Genomic DNA, 24,247 nt, shown 5'->3' with positions numbered 1-24,247 from the left:
AGTTTCCTGCTTTACTGTTTTGCTGGTTTAATTTTAGATTTTATGTCACGAAAAATGATACAGTAAAGTGTTGCAACACCACTTGTGACACCAGGATAAAAACGGACCTAACAATAATTTTTTTTTGTTAAGCTAAAATCTTATTAGTTGTTGTGGGTGGTGAATTCTTGACAATTAATTAGAAATTTTCAGAAACCCATCGTTTCTTTTATTTTTGACCCCAAACATTTTTAAAATCATGCTTTGGACTCCATGTTTTTAAAAAGAATTATGTCTTAGATTCCAAATTTGCCAAAATTATAAATTTGGCCCCGAAATTAGATTTTTATAAAAATTTCCTCCATAAGTAATTTCAATGCTCTGATTAAGAATTCAATGCTAGAAATTCCATCCAAAATTTTATTTTGTTAGTCTACACCATCTCTTACATTAAAACAATTTATACCACCGCTTTCACGTTGGTCTCGTACCATAATGGTGTTTCATGATCTTCACTTGATTATTTAAAAAAATTGAGTAACTCGTAATTTCTCAAATCTCTAAAGGCTCAAAATTAATTATTTTTTATTCTTGCACATCGTAGAATATCATAAACTAATTATCAAAATAATCGAGTAACCACAAAGTCGTTGATCATTAACTTAAATAAGAAATCTCAATAATTCCTTGTCATACATCAAACATATTCATAAACATAAAGTTTAGGGTATTACATGTACAGCTTATCATGTCTTCGCCCCTTTTCCTTGATCAAGAAATTAATGATTATCACACACTTGAACTTAATTGAGGGACGAACCTGGTGGCTTGGACCTTGAAAAAATACCTGAAACCATATGTTAAATACGCCCACATATTCGTTAGAGACTCCTCGCTAAATAAGGAGCCAAATAATAATATGCCTTAGAGTGGATTCCTGAGTATAGTCCTCAATGGTACTTAAGAGATTTGATTACACAATCTCCTATCATTGGAACTTTTGAAAGGATTTATTGTGTTACTCCTACATTATTTCCCATTATTTGAAATGACAGTACTAGATAATTTGATTTGATGATCACTTAAATAAATGGATGGTTTTGAGCGATATTTAATTAACTAACTAGTAAAGCTGTTATTCAATGAATTGGAGTATATTTTAGCATGCATGATATATATGTATACATATACATATTGAATGAAAGACGTACTTTTATGCAAGAACTTTAAATCAGCCATTACAAAGAAGCTAATGAATCTAGGACAAGAACCAATCAAACAAAAATTTGATGAACTAGAGAAAGGAAAAGCAGTTAACATGGATAATATTTTATATGTGATAGCTATATTCCTTTTCATAGTTCTTTTTGAAAGAACCTTTTCAAAGTTCTGTTATTTCTGCATGTGTAGAAAAGAAATAAAAAAAAAAATAACAGCAATTTTTAAAAGGAAATTGCAAAGGGAATAAAAATTAATAACATGTGTATTTAAGACAAAAAGTACAAAAATCTTGGAGGGTAGCCTGCACCATGCATTTTTCTCATAACTGTCCCTATTATCGTCACTATTTCCACTCACATGTTTTTAATAAATGCTATTAAAATACTTTATATTTTTTTCTTCAATAAAGTATAAAAATGGCTAATTCCTATAATTAATTTTAAACGTGTCAATATTTGTTATAATTACTTTCAGAAAACTGCTGTATTGCAATTTCTGTTTCTTAAAAGTGAGCCTAGATCACCATGGTGCAAGTTTTACTTGGTCAGTTTTGTAAATTATCCACTCAATCATGTATCACTTTGCCCAATGAACTCTCTTGTGACTCATGCAAACTTGTGCTGCTGAGGCTCCATCCATATTATGGGAGAATGTGCGTGCGTCTATATATATATATATACACGCTTGTATTAGGGCCTATATATATATAGTGATCTACCAAACACAAAGCCTGGCTAGATCCTTGTGGGGAACAGATACCAATTGCCTTCTCAGGAATTGAAACGAGTTTGACCAGTACAGCTACTAGTGTGTATACACACACACACATATTTATGTACATGTATGTATGTATTGAACTTCAAGAGTCCAATGGATAAATATCATAAATACAAAGATAAACGGATAACAACATGAAAATTATATCATATTATGATCAATATCTATTTATATATACATAGAAATGAGCGCTTACATGACATAATGAGTACGCACGTCGTAGACACAAACGTTATCTTAAAACACAACAAACAGCAAGTAAATTCCTACTAGGTGAAGTAGATGCATAACTCAATTCACCTTTTGCCATATACGAATTCAATTTCAAGCAGAAGGATAAGAAGCTTCCATGGCAATCCCACAGAGACCTTCCTCAGCATCAACATCTCTCTCCATTCTAATATATCCCTCCTCACCCCAACTCGAACCCCACGAGTTCTTCACCAACCAATACTTCGTACCGTCCTCGGTTTTCCCGTAACCAACGGCAGTGACACCATGGTCAAGTTCCGTCCCGCATTCTCCGGTGAAGACTCCGCTCGAGTATAACTGGAAGTCCGACCCGCCGGCATCAATGGCGACGGAGACGGGCTGGTTGGCGACTGCCTTTTGCAGCGCCTTCTCGCTGTTGGCGGGCACGTCTTCGTGGCCGGTGATTGAGGCTGCATGGGAGGATGCTTTCTTTTTGTTGCAGGTTTCGTCGACGCCCTTGTAAGGGTACTTTGATTCCGTTGTGAGGCCTTCGTTTCCGAGGATGAAATCGAAGGCGTCGTCCATGAGACCGCCCTCGCAGCCTTGGTCGGTGCCGCTTGTGTCGCAGTCGACTAGCTCTTGCTCGGAGAGGGAGATCAGCTTTCCCGTAGTCAGCTGTGTGATTCCTTCCATGGCTGCCACTGCAGAGAAGGCCCAGCAACATCCTGTATATATATCACAATAAGATCAGAAGTCAATGCTAAAGTAGTAGAGAATATTATTTACCAGCAATATTCATCCTTATCCTAACACCGAAACCTAGGATTATATTTAGTTAACATGTATTTTTTTTTTTTTGTTGGCAGAAAGTACCATTAGATTATTGGCTTATAGCAATAGGGACTTCTACATTTATAATACCACAATGAATAAAAAAGGACAAAGGAGCACAAGTGATGTTAGAACAACCATTAACATCCTCTAAAAAGTTGTTTGGGACACCGTATGAGCAAAGCACGATAATTAATAAAACGTCAGTATATCTTCTATTAATTGTGTTGTTTTGCGCCATTGTACTATTTTCATACAATACTATGAGACTTATTTGGTCTCACATTTGATTTTTCATGTTGTTGCACACAAACTCCACTAATAATAATATGATGCCAAGTAATGTTACTAGCAATTTGGCATTATTGATGTTAAAATGGACTACTTCATTGTACGACTATAATTAAATAAAGTAATTCATCATCAAATACCATATAAATATATATATATATATATATCTAAGGCGGTTATATATTCAGATTTTAACACCATTAAAATACTTACTTATCCTTTCATTAGTATTAACAAAAATTAGCGAGCATTTTATCGCTTAAAAAGTTCAAAGTTTAGGGGAAAAGTTTATAATTACCACATTGACCCTGGTCCTTGACGGGGGTGACTGCTCCCTTCTTTCTCCAATCCACGGAGGATGGAACTTTAGTGACACTTTCATATCTAAATGATGGGTTGATCGGCCTAGGAATAGGGGACCTTTTGTATCCATTGCGAGAAGCCCGGAATTCTTCATTCGTTTGGTCTGCAAATTCATTGATGCCCAACTTGTAAGGCTTATTCCCAGCTTTGTTAACGGACTCTATGTACTCGACATTGCTCTTGAATATCTGAAAGCGTTTTTCCTTCTCTGAATCATCCTTGTATGTGCGGCCGTAGCGAGCCATCCACTGCTCGTGTCTTTCGGACATGGAATTAGCGTCTTCATGCAGTGCGCGGCCATTAGCTAGGGCTGCCCACATGCCAAGGACTAAAAGTGACACAAAGATTGATGTCTTTTGAAGTGTCAAAGCCATTGCTTGTTGGTTAAGTAACAATTGTGCTTATAAAAACTTGGATGAGAAAGGCACATTTTGATCCTAGAGAAATTGAGATTATATATAGAGAGAACAAGCCTGAGACAGTGATATGAACCAAGTGATGACAAGGTTCGCTTCCCTGGTTTGTCCGGCAAATTGGAATGAATGGACAACTAAGTTCCGATTGCGTACGTTTTCTTCATAGACTAACCAATACTTTTCATGTAATTGATTAATATTTTTATTTTATAAAACTATATGGTTTTGCTTCACGGTTTGGTTATAGTAACAAGAGGGTTTAGTCCAATCTTCAAAAAGCCATCATGTTACTAAACCATAAAAAAAAATCTCCAAAAGGAAAAAAAGGGTTTAATTTATTATAAAAAAAACTTCAAAAAGGAAAAAAAAAAAAAAGTTTAATCGGCAGTTTGGAGCCCTACTTTTGAGCGCATTGGAAGATTTATTATAATGGCAAATTGCCAAGTTATATTTTCTGTTTTATTTTAAGGAGTCTCTTATAGGACAAGAAAACATGAACAACTAGTAATTTTTTATTTTTCAACCATAAAATTTGTATTAAAAACTATTTATTCTGTATATTTTTTTAAGTTAATATGATTTTAATCATATCTAACAATAAAAAATTAACACTACCGATATAGAGACGTTCGAGGGAAAGTTCTTTTATTTTAATGCAATATTCCAAATCCCAAACGTTATTAATTTTAAGGTAATGCCTTGCATGGTCTACTTGTCTGCTCGTCCCGTCATCCAGACTGGTTCTTTGTCATTAACATGATTTCTTTCTTCACCAATTTACTTCGTTGGAACTCTTCTGATTTTTTAAATTTCTTCCTTTCGAGCATACAAGTGTTGCAAGCAGCAGTAGAACAAAAATCCCCGTGGATTTTTTTTTTCTTTTTGCTGAAAAAAAAATATAAACAATAAATGTTACCCTACAAAACTCTTTGGAAGCAAAAAATAAAATAAAATAACATAAAATGCCACGTTCTGAAGTATTTTTTGCATATACAAGACATGTACATGTAGGTACATGGGCTTAATTACTCATCTTCTCTGGACCCCGAACGGATGCCTAAGTTTATGCGGCATTGGAAAGCACCTTCGGAAATGCCATCACCATTTCCCAAACATGTGGGGCGAATATAATTTCTCCAATTCAATTGAATGAAGATTTCCATTTGCGTAACAGAATTTCCACAAAAGTGGGACAAATAAACTGTAATTACATAAGAGATTGAAGATTTTCACATTTCCATTTGCGTAACCAAGAGATTTTCACAAAAGTGGATCTGCAAAGTCATGTTGGTTAGAATCCCTGTTCATCAGAAATAAAAACATTTGTACCAAAAAGGAATGCAAGAATTCAACCTCTCTGTTATAATTTTAAACTATAAAAAGCTACCAATGCAAAATGCACAAATAAGTGCCTCAAATTGGTTTTGGAAAAGTAACAATTTTGTGTTTTTTGGTAAGTTAATATTTTCAGTTTTTGAGCAATGGTTACTTTATGGTTTATTAAGAGTCTATAAATAAGTGTTTTGTATAGGGGTTTGTGTGGAGAGAAAAAGTGGAGAAAAAGCGAGTGCCTCCATTTGAGAGAAAGAGAGAAGTTTGAGAAGAGAGATAAACAAAGGGTGTAAGAGTTTTGGGTAGAGAGAGAGATTGAGAAAATTGTTGAGTCTGTAATTCTGAAATTGTTAGTGATTTTTTTCTCTCTTTTTTAGACGTAGGAAATTTTTTCGAACCACCAAAATCTTTGTATTATCTACTTTTCTGTTATTTATCTTTCTATTTATTTTTCCGCTGCGTGAGTATAAGAGTGTGTTTTTCCCCAACAAGAGAAAAGTGCGGTATGAGGGGGGAGATTGTTGAGAAAAGTGCATGTGTGTGTTGTCCCACGTGGAAAGTGGATGAGAATGTAAAATAATTTATATACATGGAAGGACCTTAGACCCGATATGTTAACATTTTGGGTCAAATTGGGCTGTTGAAGTGTGTTAGGCCAGTTTCACATGTGGAATCTCTCCAACACTCCAAGTGTACGATGGATTGTAGCCCACCTCCACATCAAGGATTGTGGTATGAGGAAAATATTTTGCTTTAAACACACGAGCCACCAAAGAGTCAGGAATATTCTGAATTAATCTCCAGCTTTGCATGGCTAGAAGGGCTTGATTGAAAGCAGTCAAATCCCAAAAGCCTATCCCACCTTCCCCCTTAGGTTTACAAAGCCTCTCCCATCTCATCCAGTGAATCCTCCTATCATTCTCATCTCCACCCCACCAAAGCCTCGAGATAAGGGCTTGAGTATCACTACATAGCGATTGAGGAATATAGAACACACTGAGTGTATAAGTAGCGGTTGCTTACACAACTGCTACAATAAGAATCTCTCCTTGCCATAGAAAAGAACTTCCCTCTCCACAAGTGTAATTTCCTCACCACACTATCCTTCACCATATTGAAAGTAGCCCTTTTATTCTTCCCCACAAAGGAAGGTAACCCCAAGTATTTGTCATGGGAAATGTTATGATCAGAGAAACCATATCAATTTTGCAATTCCGCTTTAACCTCCTCCTGCACATTCCGGCTAAAAGTAATTTTAGATTTCCGAAAATTAATTACCTAATCCGAAATCTTAGCGAATGAAGAACATCCACAATTGCTCTGCCCTCTTGAGAAGTTGATTTATTAAAAATAATAGAGTCGTCTACAAAAAGAAGATAACCGACTCTAGGAGCATTCTTAGCTATCGCCACCCCTGAAATAAGTCCAGAAGCATCCGCATGGCATAAGAGTGTTGTAAGGCCTTCCACACATAAAACGAAGAGATAAAGAGAAAGCGGGCAACCGCGGCGCACTCTTCGAGATGGTCGGACTATATCCCTTGAGGACATCCCCGAACAACAAAGGACAACGAGGAAGTAATAACACAGTCCATAACTAGGCTTCGAAACCGATCACCAATCCCCAACCACAACATCATTTGCTCTAAAAACGGCCATTCTATTCAGTCATAAGTCTTACTCATATCTAGTTTAAGTCCCATCAAGCCAACTTTCCCACTAACTTTTCGCCGAATAGAATGCAACACCTCAATCGCCACAAGCACATTATCCTATACGAGTCTTCCTAGCATAAAGGCACTTTACTCAGGAGAGATAATGAGCGGCAATATACGTTTAAGCCTATTTGCTAATGTTTTTGAGACAACCTTATAAGTCATATTACAAAGGCTAGTAGGACGATAATTTGATAGAAGTTTGGGATCCTTAATCTTTGGCATAAGAACTAGATTAGTTTTGTTCAAGCATTCCACCAACTCATGGGAATTAAGAACCCGCAAGCAAACCCTCACCAAATCTCCCCCTATCACATCCTACTTCTTTGGAAAAAAAAAGGGCATGAAAACCATCCGGTCTCGGGGCTTTCGTCGGTCCCATACTGAACAGAGCTTTCTTAATTTCTTCTGCAGTAAAAGGTTCGTCAAGCAGCTCTCGCATATCCTCCGAGAGTTTCGATTCCACATTTAGGAGCACATTGTCAATTTCACTACTAGTCAGCTCAATGGAGGAAAATAGGTCCCGATAATAAGTTTCTATACTCGCGACAATCTCAGATTCATCTGTGACCCATCTTCCATTCTAATCCACCACACCCTTTATAGAATTCTTTTTCTGCCGATTTGAAAAAGACTTTATCATTATTGTTAGTTAATAAAACATAAAATCCAAAACAAAAAGGAGCAATATATGTATGTAAATAAAGGAAATCGGTTGGAGAAAAATTAGCAAATTAAATAGATGGGTAAACTTAGCTTTCAAATTTCTACAATGATTTGATATCTTCCCCATTAATTTACAGGATTTTTTTTATTTTTCTTTTTATTTCATCGTAACTCCATGCCTAAGCGATATTATATTGTCTGTTTTGCGTGCCAAATTAATCTCAGCCAAAGTTATGGCATTGATCTCCAGAAAACGAAAAGTTTCTATCGAATAGTCCCTCTATTACATGTGTGTATCTGTAGTTATGTACGTAAATTTTCTTGTTCTTTTTTCTTTTTTTTTTTTCCCTTCTGTTAAGGCTTGAAGGGACATATAAATCTATTCTATCCAGAGTAGGTTGTTGTAAAAAGAATTCTGCTTATATGTAGGAAAGAAAAAAAAAAAAAAAAGAAAGAAAAAAAGAAGAAGGCAAAAGCTATTGCTTTCTAGTCCATCCTATAGTCGTTGCCGTACGTGTCAACAGAGCGGGAACAATTGAACAATAAATCCATTAATAATTTACCGAAATAGTTATGTTATTTACAAAATGTTCTCATGACCACTTATGTTTAAATCCATTAAAAGTTAAAACATTTCACCCTTAATGTGACAATTCATGCAAAATTTTCGGTTATTATATATGCAATGCAGATGTAATTATTTATCTATGTTAAATAACAAAAATTATTGGTCAATTATTGTTCAATTTTATTATCAGGGATCAAAAAATAAAAGAAACTAAAATTTAAAGAGACAAAACTGTAACAGTTGTTCCTGACTCATTGATAGTTGATGTTTGATATTTTGGTTTTAAAATATAATGAACAAGATATAGTTACCAAACATAATTTTTGTTTTGTTTTCTGTTGTTGTTATTTATTGAGACATGTTTGGAGTTTATGAATAACAGTAATAGGGGCCCTAGAGACCATTTTAACCGACTTTTTGGTTCAAAACAACTGAACCACAAAAGACACCTATAAGCTAAAGAACCACTTGTCGTTAGATTCCAAGCCATTTCACAAGAAAAGTTGAATTAATAGCTATAAGTCTCAGGATAGACGACCATCTGATTTAGAAAAACAAAATTTATAGGAAGAAAGCTGAACAATCTTACGAGAGTCAACAGAACCCGTCCATAAAAATTCTCATTGCAGTTTCCCAAATTGAAGCAAAGGTTTTGACAATATTAATTACGTATCATAAAATCGTGATTAAGCGAACAAGCACTTTGTACTAATAATATTGTTATATTATTTTGATAACAATAAACGTTAACTAAACCTTTCCCTCGATTAATAACAACGTAAAATTCAAAGAAAAAGATTGTAGAAAGCGCTAACTTGCTTGATTGCATAGTCTCTTAGCCTCATATTAGGCTTGAAATTAGTTCCGGTCCTGGTTTTAATCGAACCGGCGGGTATGTTTTCTTTTTAATTTTTTTGACGAATAATTAGGGCCTGTTTGATTCCGTTTTCGTTTCCGGTTTTCACATTTTCCAAGAACTAAATTCCTCTGCCTCCCCCCACGCGTCTCTGACTGCGCCCCCCTCCCCCCACGCGTCTCCGACTGCGTCCCCCTCCCCCCACTCGTCTCTGTTGATTGATGAGGTAAGGAAATGGGTTGATTGTTTATTTAATAATTATTAGTTTAAATATTATTACACATGTTTTTAAAAAGTAAACTACCAAATGCAATTTTAATTTTTTTAAAATTGAAAACAATCTCAGAATAAAACTATCAAACGTATTTTCAGAAATGATTCCAAAATGAAAATAAAAACGTTTTTGTTTTCATTTTCATACAAAAAACAAAAACGTTTTGGAACCAATTCGAAACGCACCCTTAGTTACTCTAATTTGTCTCATATAAGACTTCTATTAAGCCTTGCCTTTAAATTGAACCCTAGTTACTGATGAAATATGTGTTTGACCATTTTTCTTCGTATGTTCACGTAAATTACCAGAAAGAGTTCACCACTAAAACAACCAAATATAGCAGCTTAATTAATTGTAATAGCTTAATATCTCATAAATTGGGTAATAGATTGCATATTAGGCTTTATCGCAGCCAATTACAACAATCATAACGGTACAAAATAAGCGCCGATAATTATAATACGTAAGCATTATAACAAAATAAGCTAGTAATTAAAGCCTGGTGAAGTGGATTGAGAAGATCCATCCATCACATATATGGCTTATATGTATATATGTATATATAGATTAATATGATATCTTCATTGATCAATTGTTGGATATGAGGCCTGCATGGCAATGCCGCAAAGACCTCCTTTGGTGCCACTGCCTCTCAGAATCCTTAAATAGCCCTTCTCACCCCAGTCTTCTCCCCACGAATTCTTCACCAACCAGTAATCCGTGCCGTCTTCAGTTGTTCCATAACCAACAGCAAGAACACCGTGGTTGAGCTCGGTCCCACAGTTGTCATGTAAGACCCCTCCAGGATAGAACTGGAAATTAGTTGCATCGACGGCAACGGAGACCGGCTGCTTCGACACCGCCTGCTGTAATGCCTCCTCACTATTCGCAGGCACATCTTCATAGCCAGTGATCTGAGCGGCCGAGTCGTCTGCATTCTCACTAGCTTGACAAGCTCCCTGATCATTTTCCTTATATGGGTATTTGTCTTCCGTGGTTATCCCGTGTTGTTTAATGTACTCAAAGGCGTTGTCCATGAGACCTCCGCTGCAACCATTATTGCCATTTTTGGAGCAATCTACAAGTTGTTGCGCTGACAATGAGACCAATTTGTCCCTTTTGATTTTTGTTATTCCCTCCACGGCTCCTACTGCTGAGAATGCCCAGCAACATCCTGCGCAAGAAAATGACCGTTACTTGTTATTTCTTCATCAATTATTCCAAAAAACTTAATAATACATAGGATCTTAAGTTGACTAAAATATTAGAGTACTGTGCGGTAATCATTAATCAATTAATTCCTTGAACGTCTCTTGCTCTTATGTCATATTATTAAATTTGATATCATAAGGCATAGATTCTCCTAAAAGGAAAAGGAAGTTTAGGGAAATATCAAATAAGCGGTGCGTTTCTTACCACATTGACCTTGTTGTTTTACTGGGGTGACAGCTCCGTTCTTCGTCCAGTCAACGGGAGTCGAAATATCAGTCACGTTTTCATACCTGAAACTCGTCTTGTATCCACTGGATGGGTTGTTCGAGCGGGCAGAAATCTTCAAGCCAGTGAAATTTTCAAGGAACTCATCCTGCGTCAAGTCTGCAAACTTGTTGATGCTCAATTTGTAAGTGCCGTTCCTTTCATTGTTGAACCTTTCCACATAATTCACGTTGTCCGTGAATATCTTGAAACGCTTTTCCTTCTCCGCGTCATTCTCATAAGTGCGTACGTACTGAAGCATCCACTGTTCAAACTTCTCGGTCATGAGGGACGGCGCTTCATGCAATGAACGGGACATTGTTTGAGATGCCCAAGTCCCCAAAATCAAGAACAAAACAGCTACCAAGGTGCTAATTTCACTTGTTGATGAGCCGGCCATTGTGATTGTAACTCAATTGGACCGATGTCTAATGACAATCAAGTGAATTTAAAGTGATGATGAGGTGTTGTGGAGAACCTTGCATTCTTGGTCACATACATATAGATCATATCAGCGTATATAGGATGGAATTTGTTGCGCATAAATTTCGGAGCTATACCCCACAAGATTGAAGTCTGAAAAAGAACTAAATTTCTTTTCCTTGGCGTGCATGGCACAATCAGAGTAAACAATTCGGCTGTCAAATATTGCGTCTATACGAAGTTCGTCATGTCTGAATCTAGATATATACTCCGAAATGCTTACGGGAATTTACTTCGAAGTTTGAAGCTGTAGCCTAGTTACTAGCTGGTGTTTATATCTATCGTAAACCATACGGGAGAAAAAAGTACAGCGAGCAAGTAATATATTTGGCCTCTATGTCCTTTCCGTCAATTGGTGATTATTTTGTCAATAATATATATATCCAGAAAATTTACGTTAATCATATTAGTTGCTCGAGTTTATGCGTGAATTGTGCTGATGACATGCACTGTTCTTGGTTTGCCCTTTAATTTGTCTGTTATTTTGCTCTGCATTCAGACTTTTCCTACACATTGCGACTTCAAGAAGGCGTACAGTAAATTAATGAGAAGTCAAAAGGCACATAAATTAATCGATGGCATGTGTTTACTCGATTATCAATCGAAAAGTAAAGAAAATATAAATGCCAAATATTCAACTTTCAAAATGATGTGAGATCTTCCCCATTCTACCGCAATTTCCTTTTCATGGGTAACTTCATTTCGCAGTTGCAATTAATATTAATCGTGTGTGATACTTGCATGCCAATTATTCCATAACAGAATTTTAGCGTTGATCATGCGTACCCGGTGCATGGCAGTTAGTGGCTTTTACATTCCACAAAATATTTCTAGAAAGAAAATGTTGCTGTCTAATTTTGTCTTGCTTTTATATCTATAGGTGTGATTTTAATGGTCCCTCTAATATTTACTTATTTGAGGGTATTATTTTATCCCATCGATTAGATGGTCATAATAAATTGGGTACGTAATTGACAAAAAAAATATATGATAATTAATAAGATTAAATTCTTATCACAACACATCATTAAATTTCTATATTTAATGAGCAATAACTAATACAAATATAGCCATTAAAAACTCATTCACATATATAAACACACACATATACACGGGCTGAGAAGAAGGTTGGCCCAGTTCCATCCGAAAGTTTTTAAAAGATGTATACTATAATGGCATTTTTATAATTACATAAAATGCCCGCTAATGATGTTGTATTTATAAAAATATCGACTATTATACAACATTATAAAAATGCCAGTTTGTATTTTATAAGGCATATGTTTTTCCGGAATTGCCCTTATTGAGTATTTTAAGCATGTCCTTATTTGGTTGGTTTAGTTTTTTTTAGACTGATTTTTTATCTTATAATTTAGATATTTACTTTTCCATTTTACAACCAATTATTTTGATTATATTGTCGTTGTTTTGTATTCTTTTACTTTCCTCTTATTTCCCATTTTGTGTCCTGCATTCTTTGTTGCTCATCGTTTTTAGGTTACAGAGATTGGCGCTTCATGCAATGAACGGGACATTGTTTGAGATGCCCAAGTCCCCAAAATCAAGAACAAAACAGCTACCAAGGTGCTAATTTCACTTGTTGATGAGCCGGCCATTGTGATTGTAACTCAATTGGACCGATGTCTAATGACAATCAAGTGAATTTAAAGTGATGATGAGGTGTTGTGGAGAACCTTGCATTCTTGGTCACATACATATAGATCATATCAGCGTATATAGGATGGAATTTGTTGCGCATAAATTTCGGAGCTATACCCCACAAGATTGAAGTCTGAAAAAGAACTAAATTTCTTTTCCTTGGCGTGCATGGCACAATCAGAGTAAACAATTCGGCTGTCAAATATTGCGTCTATACGAAGTTCGTCATGTCTGAATCTAGATATATACTCCGAAATGCTTACGGGAATTTACTTCGAAGTTTGAAGCTGTAGCCTAGTTACTAGCTGGTGTTTATATCTATCGTAAACCATACGGGAGAAAAAAGTACAGCGAGCAAGTAATATATTTGGCCTCTATGTCCTTTCCGTCAATTGGTGATTATTTTGTCAATAATATATATATCCAGAAAATTTACGTTAATCATATTAGTTGCTCGAGTTTATGCGTGAATTGTGCTGATGACATGCACTGTTCTTGGTTTGCCCTTTAATTTGTCTGTTATTTTGCTCTGCATTCAGACTTTTCCTACACATTGCGACTTCAAGAAGGCGTACAGTAAATTAATGAGAAGTCAAAAGGCACATAAATTAATCGATGGCATGTGTTTACTCGATTATCAATCGAAAAGTAAAGAAAATATAAATGCCAAATATTCAACTTTCAAAATGATGTGAGATCTTCCCCATTCTACCGCAATTTCCTTTTCATGGGTAACTTCATTTCGCAGTTGCAATTAATATTAATCGTGTGTGATACTTGCATGCCAATTATTCCATAACAGAATTTTAGCGTTGATCATGCGTACCCGGTGCATGGCAGTTAGTGGCTTTTACATTCCACAAAATATTTCTAGAAAGAAAATGTTGCTGTCTAATTTTGTCTTGCTTTTATATCTATAGGTGTGATTTTAATGGTCCCTCTAATATTTACTTATTTGAGGGTATTATTTTATCCCATCGATTAGATGGTCATAATAAATTGGGTACGTAATTGACAAAAAAAATATATGATAATTAATAAGATTAAATTCTTATCACAACACATCATTAAATTTCTATATTTAATGAGCAATAACTAATACAAATATAGCCATTAAAAACTCATTCACATATATAAACACACACATATACACGGGCTGAGAAGAAGGTTGGCCCAGTTCCATCCGAAAGTTTTTAAAAGATGTATACTATAATGGCATTTTTATAATTACATAAAATGCCCGCTAATGATGTTGTATTTATAAAAATATCGACTATTATACAACATTATAAAAATGCCAGTTTGTATTTTATAAGGCATATGTTTTTCCGGAATTGCCCTTATTGAGTATTTTAAGCATGTCCTTATTTGGTTGGTTTAGTTTTTTTTAGACTGATTTTTTATCTTATAATTTAGATATTTACTTTTCCATTTTACAACCAATTATTTTGATTATATTGTCGTTGTTTTGTATTCTTTTACTTTCCTCTTATTTCCCATTTTGTGTCCTGCATTCTTTGTTGCTCATCGTTTTTAGGTTACAGAGATTGGTGTTTCCCATTTTCGTGTATGTTGACATGTCCAGGTATAGTTTTTTTTTTATTTTTAATAACGTGTTTTCTTAGGGTTTTTTTTTTCATAGTCGTTTGTTCTAATGAAAAGAGTTTTATTTATTTATTTTTGGGTTCATTTGTATCGTTAATTCTGTTTCATAATGAAATTTTATATATTTTTCTGGCTTAATGCTTTCATCATTTAAATAATGAAATTATCTACTCTTATTTCCTATAATACAATTCCATGTTTCATATCTAATTTAATATTCAATGTTTATTTTCAGATGACTGTTTTCATTTTCGTTTGTAATTTTATTTCATTATGTTCTATTCATTATTTTAGAGAAAATATCTATAGTCTATTCAATATTCTTGAGAAAATACTTACTCTTTATGTACTTTCTTTTACTATTTGACTTTTAACGTTTCTTCTTTATGTGGATTTTCTCTTTTCCATATAGTATGATCATGTTTCCTATTTAGTGTGATGCTTTTTGGTGAGTTTCTGTGAGTGTTATTTCCCATTTGTTTGTTCTCTATATTTATTACTGTGTAATTATTTTTTTAATAAAAATATTCATTTTTTCCCATTTCATTTTTCTTCATTAGTTCGACTTTCTTTTTTTCCTCAATTGTTCATATTTCAATAGTTGTTTAAATGTTCTTTTGTTATTATCTTCATTTCATTTATCTTCATTTGTAATTACTGTCATTATTTTAGAGAAAATATTTTCTGTCTGTTCATATTTTCTTGTGAGCTTTTATGTTTTTTCTTTTTTAGCATTTTTATTTTATTATGGTTTGATCATATTTTTTCTTTATTGTAATGTTTTTTTGATGATTTTCCGTGAATGATATTACTTATTGTTTTGTATTTTGATGATTTTCCGTGGAAGTTTGTTCTTTGTTTTTTTTCTTTTCTTGTTTAAATAAAAGAGTTGACTTCAAACTAAACAACTTCATTAAAAGTCCATATTACAAATTTATAATGTTTAATGTTTAGATTTTGTCTCACTTTTTATACCTTTTTTGTGGTTTAATTATTTGTTTCATTTTTTATTATACGACGATAAAAATGTCTTTATATATGTGATAGTCGATGATTTTGTAAATAAATTATGAAATAGGCATTTTTTAAAGTAAGGTTCTCATGATCGACATTTATGTAAATCACCCTATAAAAAGACTACCGTCTCGACCCGAATAGACTTTTGGGTTTAGATCCTTGGCCTAGTCAAACTAAGCTTTTGTGTAGGCCACACCAAGCCTAGTCTAAAAAAAGGGCTTTGGTCCGTCATGTTGGGCTCAACCTAAATTGACCGCCGTAGTTGTAACTGTCATTTTATGTTTTAGATCTACAATTTCAAAGCGGCAACTGTTGACAAAAAAATAAAAGAAATAAAAAAAACTAAAAAACTTGTTCTGAGTTCAATTATTCGTGTGCGCATTCTGAAAGGGACGTTTTTCTAAGGTAGAAAGAATGATGCAAGAAAATACTTCTAACGACCCACACCTACACTTAGTATATATATTATAGTGTCTGTTTTGAGCCTAAGGTTGATGGTTTTGCTCTTGATATTTTATTTCAATATGTATCATACCATCGTAAGATGATGTCCTTACAGTTTATAAACCATCACTTATAATCTTACTCATGCGATGTGAGATTGTACTGTAACAACCCGATCTGACAAGCCATTACTACTTAATTTTCATAGTGTAAATATTAAAAAAAAATATGTACTTAAAAGAATGTATTAAGAAAATTTTGCAATATTTTTTTTTTTTCAAAAACATTAATGTTAAAGTACATAGTTAAAAGTCTTAACATCAAAATAAAAATTGAGAATACTTTTTAACATGGAATATCTTGCTTTGCAATAATCTCTTATTGTTAGAACCTTTACTTGATAGTTCCTATCTTGGAACCTAACTTTTTTGATGAAGGACTCATCTCCTTTTTCATTAACTTAATCAGTTCTAACAAACGAGAGAGGTTCTCATTGAGCTTGTAAAACACTTGTTGCAAAACTTGAAGGAAACATAAAATTATATAAGCATTTTAAATAGACATTTTTTTTATAAATTCTCTTAAACATTTACCATAGACAATATCTTATTTAGAATGTTATTTTCAAGAAAAACTCATTAAAATAGAAATAAAAAAATTAAACCTTGTAAATTCCATAATCGGGCAATTTAGACAAATTTCTGAACTTACTTAATTCCTTAGGTAGTTATCGGATACTTAATTAGATAGGTTTATGCCAGTTTTGTTGTATATTTTGCTGCTTAGTAAATCTACTTAAATATAACAATCCCAAAATAATAAACATAATATCAAAATAAACTTTTAGGAGTAATTTGTGCAAAAGCATTCAATGGCTCGACCTATCACCCTTGTAACAGATTGTGAGAACACTTTTGAATTGGTTCTTCAGGAGAAGATTTCTTTGGTTTCGGGAGGAAACCGTCAAGTCGAGTGGTGCTCGCTGATCAAGCTTTCTAAGGAGATTCTAGGCAACGGCGACATCGTCAAGGAGGGAGTCGTTGAGTGTGTAAGACCGTTCGGTCCTTTGTAATCTTTTGAACTTAGTGGATTGATCATTGTCTAGGCGTGGCCCCGCAGAGAAGGTGTGCGCACCGAACTGCGATATCATTTTTTTTGTGTCCTTTACGTTTATGCATTAGTTTCCTGCTTTACTGTTTTGCTGGTTTAATTTTAGATTTTATGTCACGAAAAATGATACAGTAAAGTGTTGCAACACCACTTGTGACACCAGGATAAAAACGGACCTAACAATAATTTTTTTTTGTTAAGCTAAAATCTTATTAGTTGTTGTGGGTGGTGAATTCTTGACAATTAATTAGAAATTTTCAGAAACCCATCGTTTCTTTTATTTTTGACCCCAAACATTTTTAAAATCATGCTTTGGACTCCATGTTTTTAAAAAGAATTATGTCTTAGATTCCAAATTTGCCAAAATTATAAATTTGGCCCCGAAATTAGATTTTTATAAAAATTTCCTCCATAAGTAATTTCAATGCTCTGATTAAGAATTCAATGCTAGAAATTCCATCCAAAATTTTATTTTGTTAGTCTACACCATCTCTTACATTAAAACAATTTATACCACCGCTTTCACGTTGGTCTCGTACCATAATGGTGTTTCATGATCTTCACTTGATTATTTAAAAAAATTGAGTAACTCGTAATTTCTCAAATCTCTAAAGGCTCAAAATTAATTATTTTTTATTCTTGCACATCGTAGAATATCATAAACTAATTATCAAAATAATCGAGTAACCACAAAGTCGTTGATCATTAACTTAAATAAGAAATCTCAATAATTCCTTGTCATACATCAAACATATTCATAAACATAAAGTTTAGGGTATTACATGTACAGCTTATCATGTCTTCGCCCCTTTTCCTTGATCAAGAAATTAATGATTATCACACACTTGAACTTAATTGAGGGACGAACCTGGTGGCTTGGACCTTGAAAAAATACCTGAAACCATATGTTAAATACGCCCACATATTCGTTAGAGACTCCTCGCTAAATAAGGAGCCAAATAATAATATGCCTTAGAGTGGATTCCTGAGTATAGTCCTCAATGGTACTTAAGAGATTTGATTACACAATCTCCTATCATTGGAACTTTTGAAAGGATTTATTGTGTTACTCCTACATTATTTCCCATTATTTGAAATGACAGTACTAGATAATTTGATTTGATGATCACTTAAATAAATGGATGGTTTTGAGCGATATTTAATTAACTAACTAGTAAAGCTGTTATTCAATGAATTGGAGTATATTTTAGCATGCATGATATATATGTATACATATACATATTGAATGAAAGACGTACTTTTATGCAAGAACTTTAAATCAGCCATTACAAAGAAGCTAATGAATCTAGGACAAGAACCAATCAAACAAAAATTTGATGAACTAGAGAAAGGAAAAGCAGTTAACATGGATAATATTTTATATGTGATAGCTATATTCCTTTTCATAGTTCTTTTTGAAAGAACCTTTTCAAAGTTCTGTTATTTCTGCATGTGTAGAAAAGAAATAAAAAAAAAAATAACAGCAATTTTTAAAAGGAAATTGCAAAGGGAATAAAAATTAATAACATGTGTATTTAAGACAAAAAGTACAAAAATCTTGGAGGGTAGCCTGCACCATGCATTTTTCTCATAACTGTCCCTATTATCGTCACTATTTCCACTCACATGTTTTTAATAAATGCTATTAAAATACTTTATATTTTTTTCTTCAATAAAGTATAAAAATGGCTAATTCCTATAATTAATTTTAAACGTGTCAATATTTGTTATAATTACTTTCAGAAAACTGCTGTATTGCAATTTCTGTTTCTTAAAAGTGAGCCTAGATCACCATGGTGCAAGTTTTACTTGGTCAGTTTTGTAAATTATCCACTCAATCATGTATCACTTTGCCCAATGAACTCTCTTGTGACTCATGCAAACTTGTGCTGCTGAGGCTCCATCCATATTATGGGAGAATGTGCGTGCGTCTATATATATATATATACACGCTTGTATTAGGGCCTATATATATATAGTGATCTACCAAACACAAAGCCTGGCTAGATCCTTGTGGGGAACAGATACCAATTGCCTTCTCAGGAATTGAAACGAGTTTGACCAGTACAGCTACTAGTGTGTATACACACACACACATATTTATGTACATGTATGTATGTATTGAACTTCAAGAGTCCAATGGATAAATATCATAAATACAAAGATAAACGGATAACAACATGAAAATTATATCATATTATGATCAATATCTATTTATATATACATAGAAATGAGCGCTTACATGACATAATGAGTACGCACGTCGTAGACACAAACGTTATCTTAAAACACAACAAACAGCAAGTAAATTCCTACTAGGTGAAGTAGATGCATAACTCAATTCACCTTTTGCCATATACGAATTCAATTTCAAGCAGAAGGATAAGAAGCTTCCATGGCAATCCCACAGAGACCTTCCTCAGCATCAACATCTCTCTCCATTCTAATATATCCCTCCTCACCCCAACTCGAACCCCACGAGTTCTTCACCAACCAATACTTCGTACCGTCCTCGGTTTTCCCGTAACCAACGGCAGTGACACCATGGTCAAGTTCCGTCCCGCATTCTCCGGTGAAGACTCCGCTCGAGTATAACTGGAAGTCCGACCCGCCGGCATCAATGGCGACGGAGACGGGCTGGTTGGCGACTGCCTTTTGCAGCGCCTTCTCGCTGTTGGCGGGCACGTCTTCGTGGCCGGTGATTGAGGCTGCATGGGAGGATGCTTTCTTTTTGTTGCAGGTTTCGTCGACGCCCTTGTAAGGGTACTTTGATTCCGTTGTGAGGCCTTCGTTTCCGAGGATGAAATCGAAGGCGTCGTCCATGAGACCGCCCTCGCAGCCTTGGTCGGTGCCGCTTGTGTCGCAGTCGACTAGCTCTTGCTCGGAGAGGGAGATCAGCTTTCCCGTAGTCAGCTGTGTGATTCCTTCCATGGCTGCCACTGCAGAGAAGGCCCAGCAACATCCTGTATATATATCACAATAAGATCAGAAGTCAATGCTAAAGTAGTAGAGAATATTATTTACCAGCAATATTCATCCTTATCCTAACACCGAAACCTAGGATTATATTTAGTTAACATGTATTTTTTTTTTTTTGTTGGCAGAAAGTACCATTAGATTATTGGCTTATAGCAATAGGGACTTCTACATTTATAATACCACAATGAATAAAAAAGGACAAAGGAGCACAAGTGATGTTAGAACAACCATTAACATCCTCTAAAAAGTTGTTTGGGACACCGTATGAGCAAAGCACGATAATTAATAAAACGTCAGTATATCTTCTATTAATTGTGTTGTTTTGCGCCATTGTACTATTTTCATACAATACTATGAGACTTATTTGGTCTCACATTTGATTTTTCATGTTGTTGCACACAAACTCCACTAATAATAATATGATGCCAAGTAATGTTACTAGCAATTTGGCATTATTGATGTTAAAATGGACTACTTCATTGTACGACTATAATTAAATAAAGTAATTCATCATCAAATACCATATAAATATATATATATATATATATCTAAGGCGGTTATATATTCAGATTTTAACACCATTAAAATACTTACTTATCCTTTCATTAGTATTAACAAAAATTAGCGAGCATTTTATCGCTTAAAAAGTTCAAAGTTTAGGGGAAAAGTTTATAATTACCACATTGACCCTGGTCCTTGACGGGGGTGACTGCTCCCTTCTTTCTCCAATCCACGGAGGATGGAACTTTAGTGACACTTTCATATCTAAATGATGGGTTGATCGGCCTAGGAATAGGGGACCTTTTGTATCCATTGCGAGAAGCCCGGAATTCTTCATTCGTTTGGTCTGCAAATTCATTGATGCCCAACTTGTAAGGCTTATTCCCAGCTTTGTTAACGGACTCTATGTACTCGACATTGCTCTTGAATATCTGAAAGCGTTTTTCCTTCTCTGAATCATCCTTGTATGTGCGGCCGTAGCGAGCCATCCACTGCTCGTGTCTTTCGGACATGGAATTAGCGTCTTCATGCAGTGCGCGGCCATTAGCTAGGGCTGCCCACATGCCAAGGACTAAAAGTGACACAAAGATTGATGTCTTTTGAAGTGTCAAAGCCATTGCTTGTTGGTTAAGTAACAATTGTGCTTATAAAAACTTGGATGAGAAAGGCACATTTTGATCCTAGAGAAATTGAGATTATATATAGAGAGAACAAGCCTGAGACAGTGATATGAACCAAGTGATGACAAGGTTCGCTTCCCTGGTTTGTCCGGCAAATTGGAATGAATGGACAACTAAGTTCCGATTGCGTACGTTTTCTTCATAGACTAACCAATACTTTTCATGTAATTGATTAATATTTTTATTTTATAAAACTATATGGTTTTGCTTCACGGTTTGGTTATAGTAACAAGAGGGTTTAGTCCAATCTTCAAAAAGCCATCATGTTACTAAACCATAAAAAAAAATCTCCAAAAGGAAAAAAAGGGTTTAATTTATTATAAAAAAAACTTCAAAAAGGAAAAAAAAAAAAAAGTTTAATCGGCAGTTTGGAGCCCTACTTTTGAGCGCATTGGAAGATTTATTATAATGGCAAATTGCCAAGTTATATTTTCTGTTTTATTTTAAGGAGTCTCTTATAGGACAAGAAAACATGAACAACTAGTAATTTTTTATTTTTCAACCATAAAATTTGTATTAAAAACTATTTATTCTGTATATTTTTTTAAGTTAATATGATTTTAATCATATCTAACAATAAAAAATTAACACTACCGATATAGAGACGTTCGAGGGAAAGTTCTTTTATTTTAATGCAATATTCCAAATCCCAAACGTTATTAATTTTAAGGTAATGCCTTGCATGGTCTACTTGTCTGCTCGTCCCGTCATCCAGACTGGTTCTTTGTCATTAACATGATTTCTTTCTTCACCAATTTACTTCGTTGGAACTCTTCTGATTTTTTAAATTTCTTCCTTTCGAGCATACAAGTGTTGCAAGCAGCAGTAGAACAAAAATCCGTGGATTTTTTTTTTTTCTTTTTGCTGAAAAAAAAATATAAACAATAAATGTTACCCTACAAAACTCTTTGGAAGCAAAAAATAAAATAAAATAACATAAAATGCCACGTTCTGAAGTATTTTTTGCATATACAAGACATGTACATGTAGGTACATGGGCTTAATTACTCATCTTCTCTGGACCCCGAACGGATGCCTAAGTTTATGCGGCATTGGAAAGCACCTTCGGAAATGCCATCACCATTTCCCAAACATGTGGGGCGAATATAATTTCTCCAATTCAATTGAATGAAGATTTCCATTTGCGTAACAGAATTTCCACAAAAGTGGGACAAATAAACTGTAATTACATAAGAGATTGAAGATTTTCACATTTCCATTTGCGTAACCAAGAGATTTTCACAAAAGTGGATCTGCAAAGTCATGTTGGTTAGAATCCCTGTTCATCAGAAATAAAAACATTTGTACCAAAAAGGAATGCAAGAATTCAACCTCTCTGTTATAATTTTAAACTATAAAAAGCTACCAATGCAAAATGCACAAATAAGTGCCTCAAATTGGTTTTGGAAAAGTAACAATTTTGTGTTTTTTGGTAAGTTAATATTTTCAGTTTTTGAGCAATGGTTACTTTATGGTTTATTAAGAGTCTATAAATAAGTGTTTTGTATAGGGGTTTGTGTGGAGAGAAAAAGTGGAAAAAAAGCGAGTGCCTCCATTTGAGAGAAAGAGAGAAGTTTGAGAAGAGAGATAAACAAAGGGTGTAAGAGTTTTGGGTAGAGAGAGAGATTGAGAAAATTGTTGAGTCTGTAATTCTGAAATTGTTAGTGATTTTTTTCTCTCTTTTTTAGACGTAGGAAATTTTTTCGAACCACCAAAATCTTTGTATTATCTACTTTTCTGTTATTTATCTTTCTATTTATTTTTCCGCTGCGTGAGTATAAGAGTGTGTTTTTCCCCAACAAGAGAAAAGTGCGGTATGAGGGGGGAGATTGTTGAGAAAAGTGCATGTGTGTGTTGTCCCACGTGGAAAGTGGATGAGAATGTAAAATAATTTATATACATGGAAGGACCTTAGACCCGATATGTTAACATTTTGGGTCAAATTGGGCTGTTGAAGTGTGTTAGGCCAGTTTCACATGTGGAATCTCTCCAACACTCCAAGTGTACGATGGATTGTAGCCCACCTCCACATCAAGGATTGTGGTATGAGGAAAATATTTTGCTTTAAACACACGAGCCACCAAAGAGTCAGGAATATTCTGAATTAATCTCCAGCTTTGCATGGCTAGAAGGGCTTGATTGAAAGCAGTCAAATCCCAAAAGCCTATCCCACCTTCCCCCTTAGGTTTACAAAGCCTCTCCCATCTCATCCAGTGAATCCTCCTATCATTCTCATCTCCACCCCACCAAAGCCTCGAGATAAGGGCTTGAGTATCACTACATAGCGATTGAGGAATATAGAACACACTGAGTGTATAAGTAGCGGTTGCTTACACAACTGCTACAATAAGAATCTCTCCTTGCCATAGAAAAGAACTTCCCTCTCCACAAGTGTAATTTCCTCACCACACTATCCTTCACCATATTGAAAGTAGCCCTTTTATTCTTCCCCACAAAGGAAGGTAACCCCAAGTATTTGTCATGGGAAATGTTATGATCAGAGAAACCATATCAATTTTGCAATTCCGCTTTAACCTCCTCCTGCACATTCCGGCTAAAAGTAATTTTAGATTTCCGAAAATTAATTACCTAATCCGAAATCTTAGCGAATGAAGAACATCCACAATTGCTCTGCCCTCTTGAGAAGTTGATTTATTAAAAATAATAGAGTCGTCTACAAAAAGAAGATAACCGACTCTAGGAGCATTCTTAGCTATCGCCACCCCTGAAATAAGTCCAGAAGCATCCGCATGGCATAAGAGTGTTGTAAGGCCTTCCACACATAAAACGAAGAGATAAAGAGAAAGCGGGCA

At 34.6% G+C, this 24,247-nt stretch overlaps 3 protein-coding genes across 3 annotated transcripts; all 3 read right to left on the bottom strand.

The window, feature by feature from the left end:
* Positions 1-2,301: 2,301 nt before the first annotated feature.
* On the bottom strand, positions 2,302-4,028 carry LOC21384525 (senescence-specific cysteine protease SAG39). Its single transcript, XM_010092734.1, has 2 exons — positions 3,590-4,028; positions 2,302-2,894 (listed from the first exon to the last, which is right to left on the bottom strand). The coding sequence occupies exons 1-2, from the start codon at positions 4,026-4,028 to the stop codon at positions 2,302-2,304; spliced, it is 1,032 nt and encodes a 343-aa protein (XP_010091036.1).
* A 6,013-nt stretch (positions 4,029-10,041) lies between these two features.
* On the bottom strand, positions 10,042-11,356 carry LOC21384524 (senescence-specific cysteine protease SAG39). The gene is made up of 2 exons (XM_010092733.2): positions 10,897-11,356; positions 10,042-10,654 (listed from the first exon to the last, which is right to left on the bottom strand). The coding sequence occupies exons 1-2, from the start codon at positions 11,354-11,356 to the stop codon at positions 10,062-10,064; spliced, it is 1,053 nt and encodes a 350-aa protein (XP_010091035.1). The 3' UTR covers positions 10,042-10,061.
* An 8,288-nt stretch (positions 11,357-19,644) lies between these two features.
* On the bottom strand, positions 19,645-21,371 carry LOC21384523 (senescence-specific cysteine protease SAG39). Its single transcript, XM_010092732.1, has 2 exons — positions 20,933-21,371; positions 19,645-20,237 (listed from the first exon to the last, which is right to left on the bottom strand). The coding sequence occupies exons 1-2, from the start codon at positions 21,369-21,371 to the stop codon at positions 19,645-19,647; spliced, it is 1,032 nt and encodes a 343-aa protein (XP_010091034.1).
* Positions 21,372-24,247: the final 2,876 nt, after the last annotated feature.

This window comes from Morus notabilis, unplaced genomic scaffold (assembly GCF_000414095.1).
Source record: "Morus notabilis unplaced genomic scaffold, ASM41409v2 Scaffold7490, whole genome shotgun sequence".
Lineage (NCBI taxonomy): Eukaryota > Viridiplantae > Streptophyta > Magnoliopsida > Rosales > Moraceae > Morus > Morus notabilis.
The sequence above is the reverse complement of the archived record's forward strand: the minus strand, read 5'-3'. Positions and strand labels throughout refer to the sequence as shown.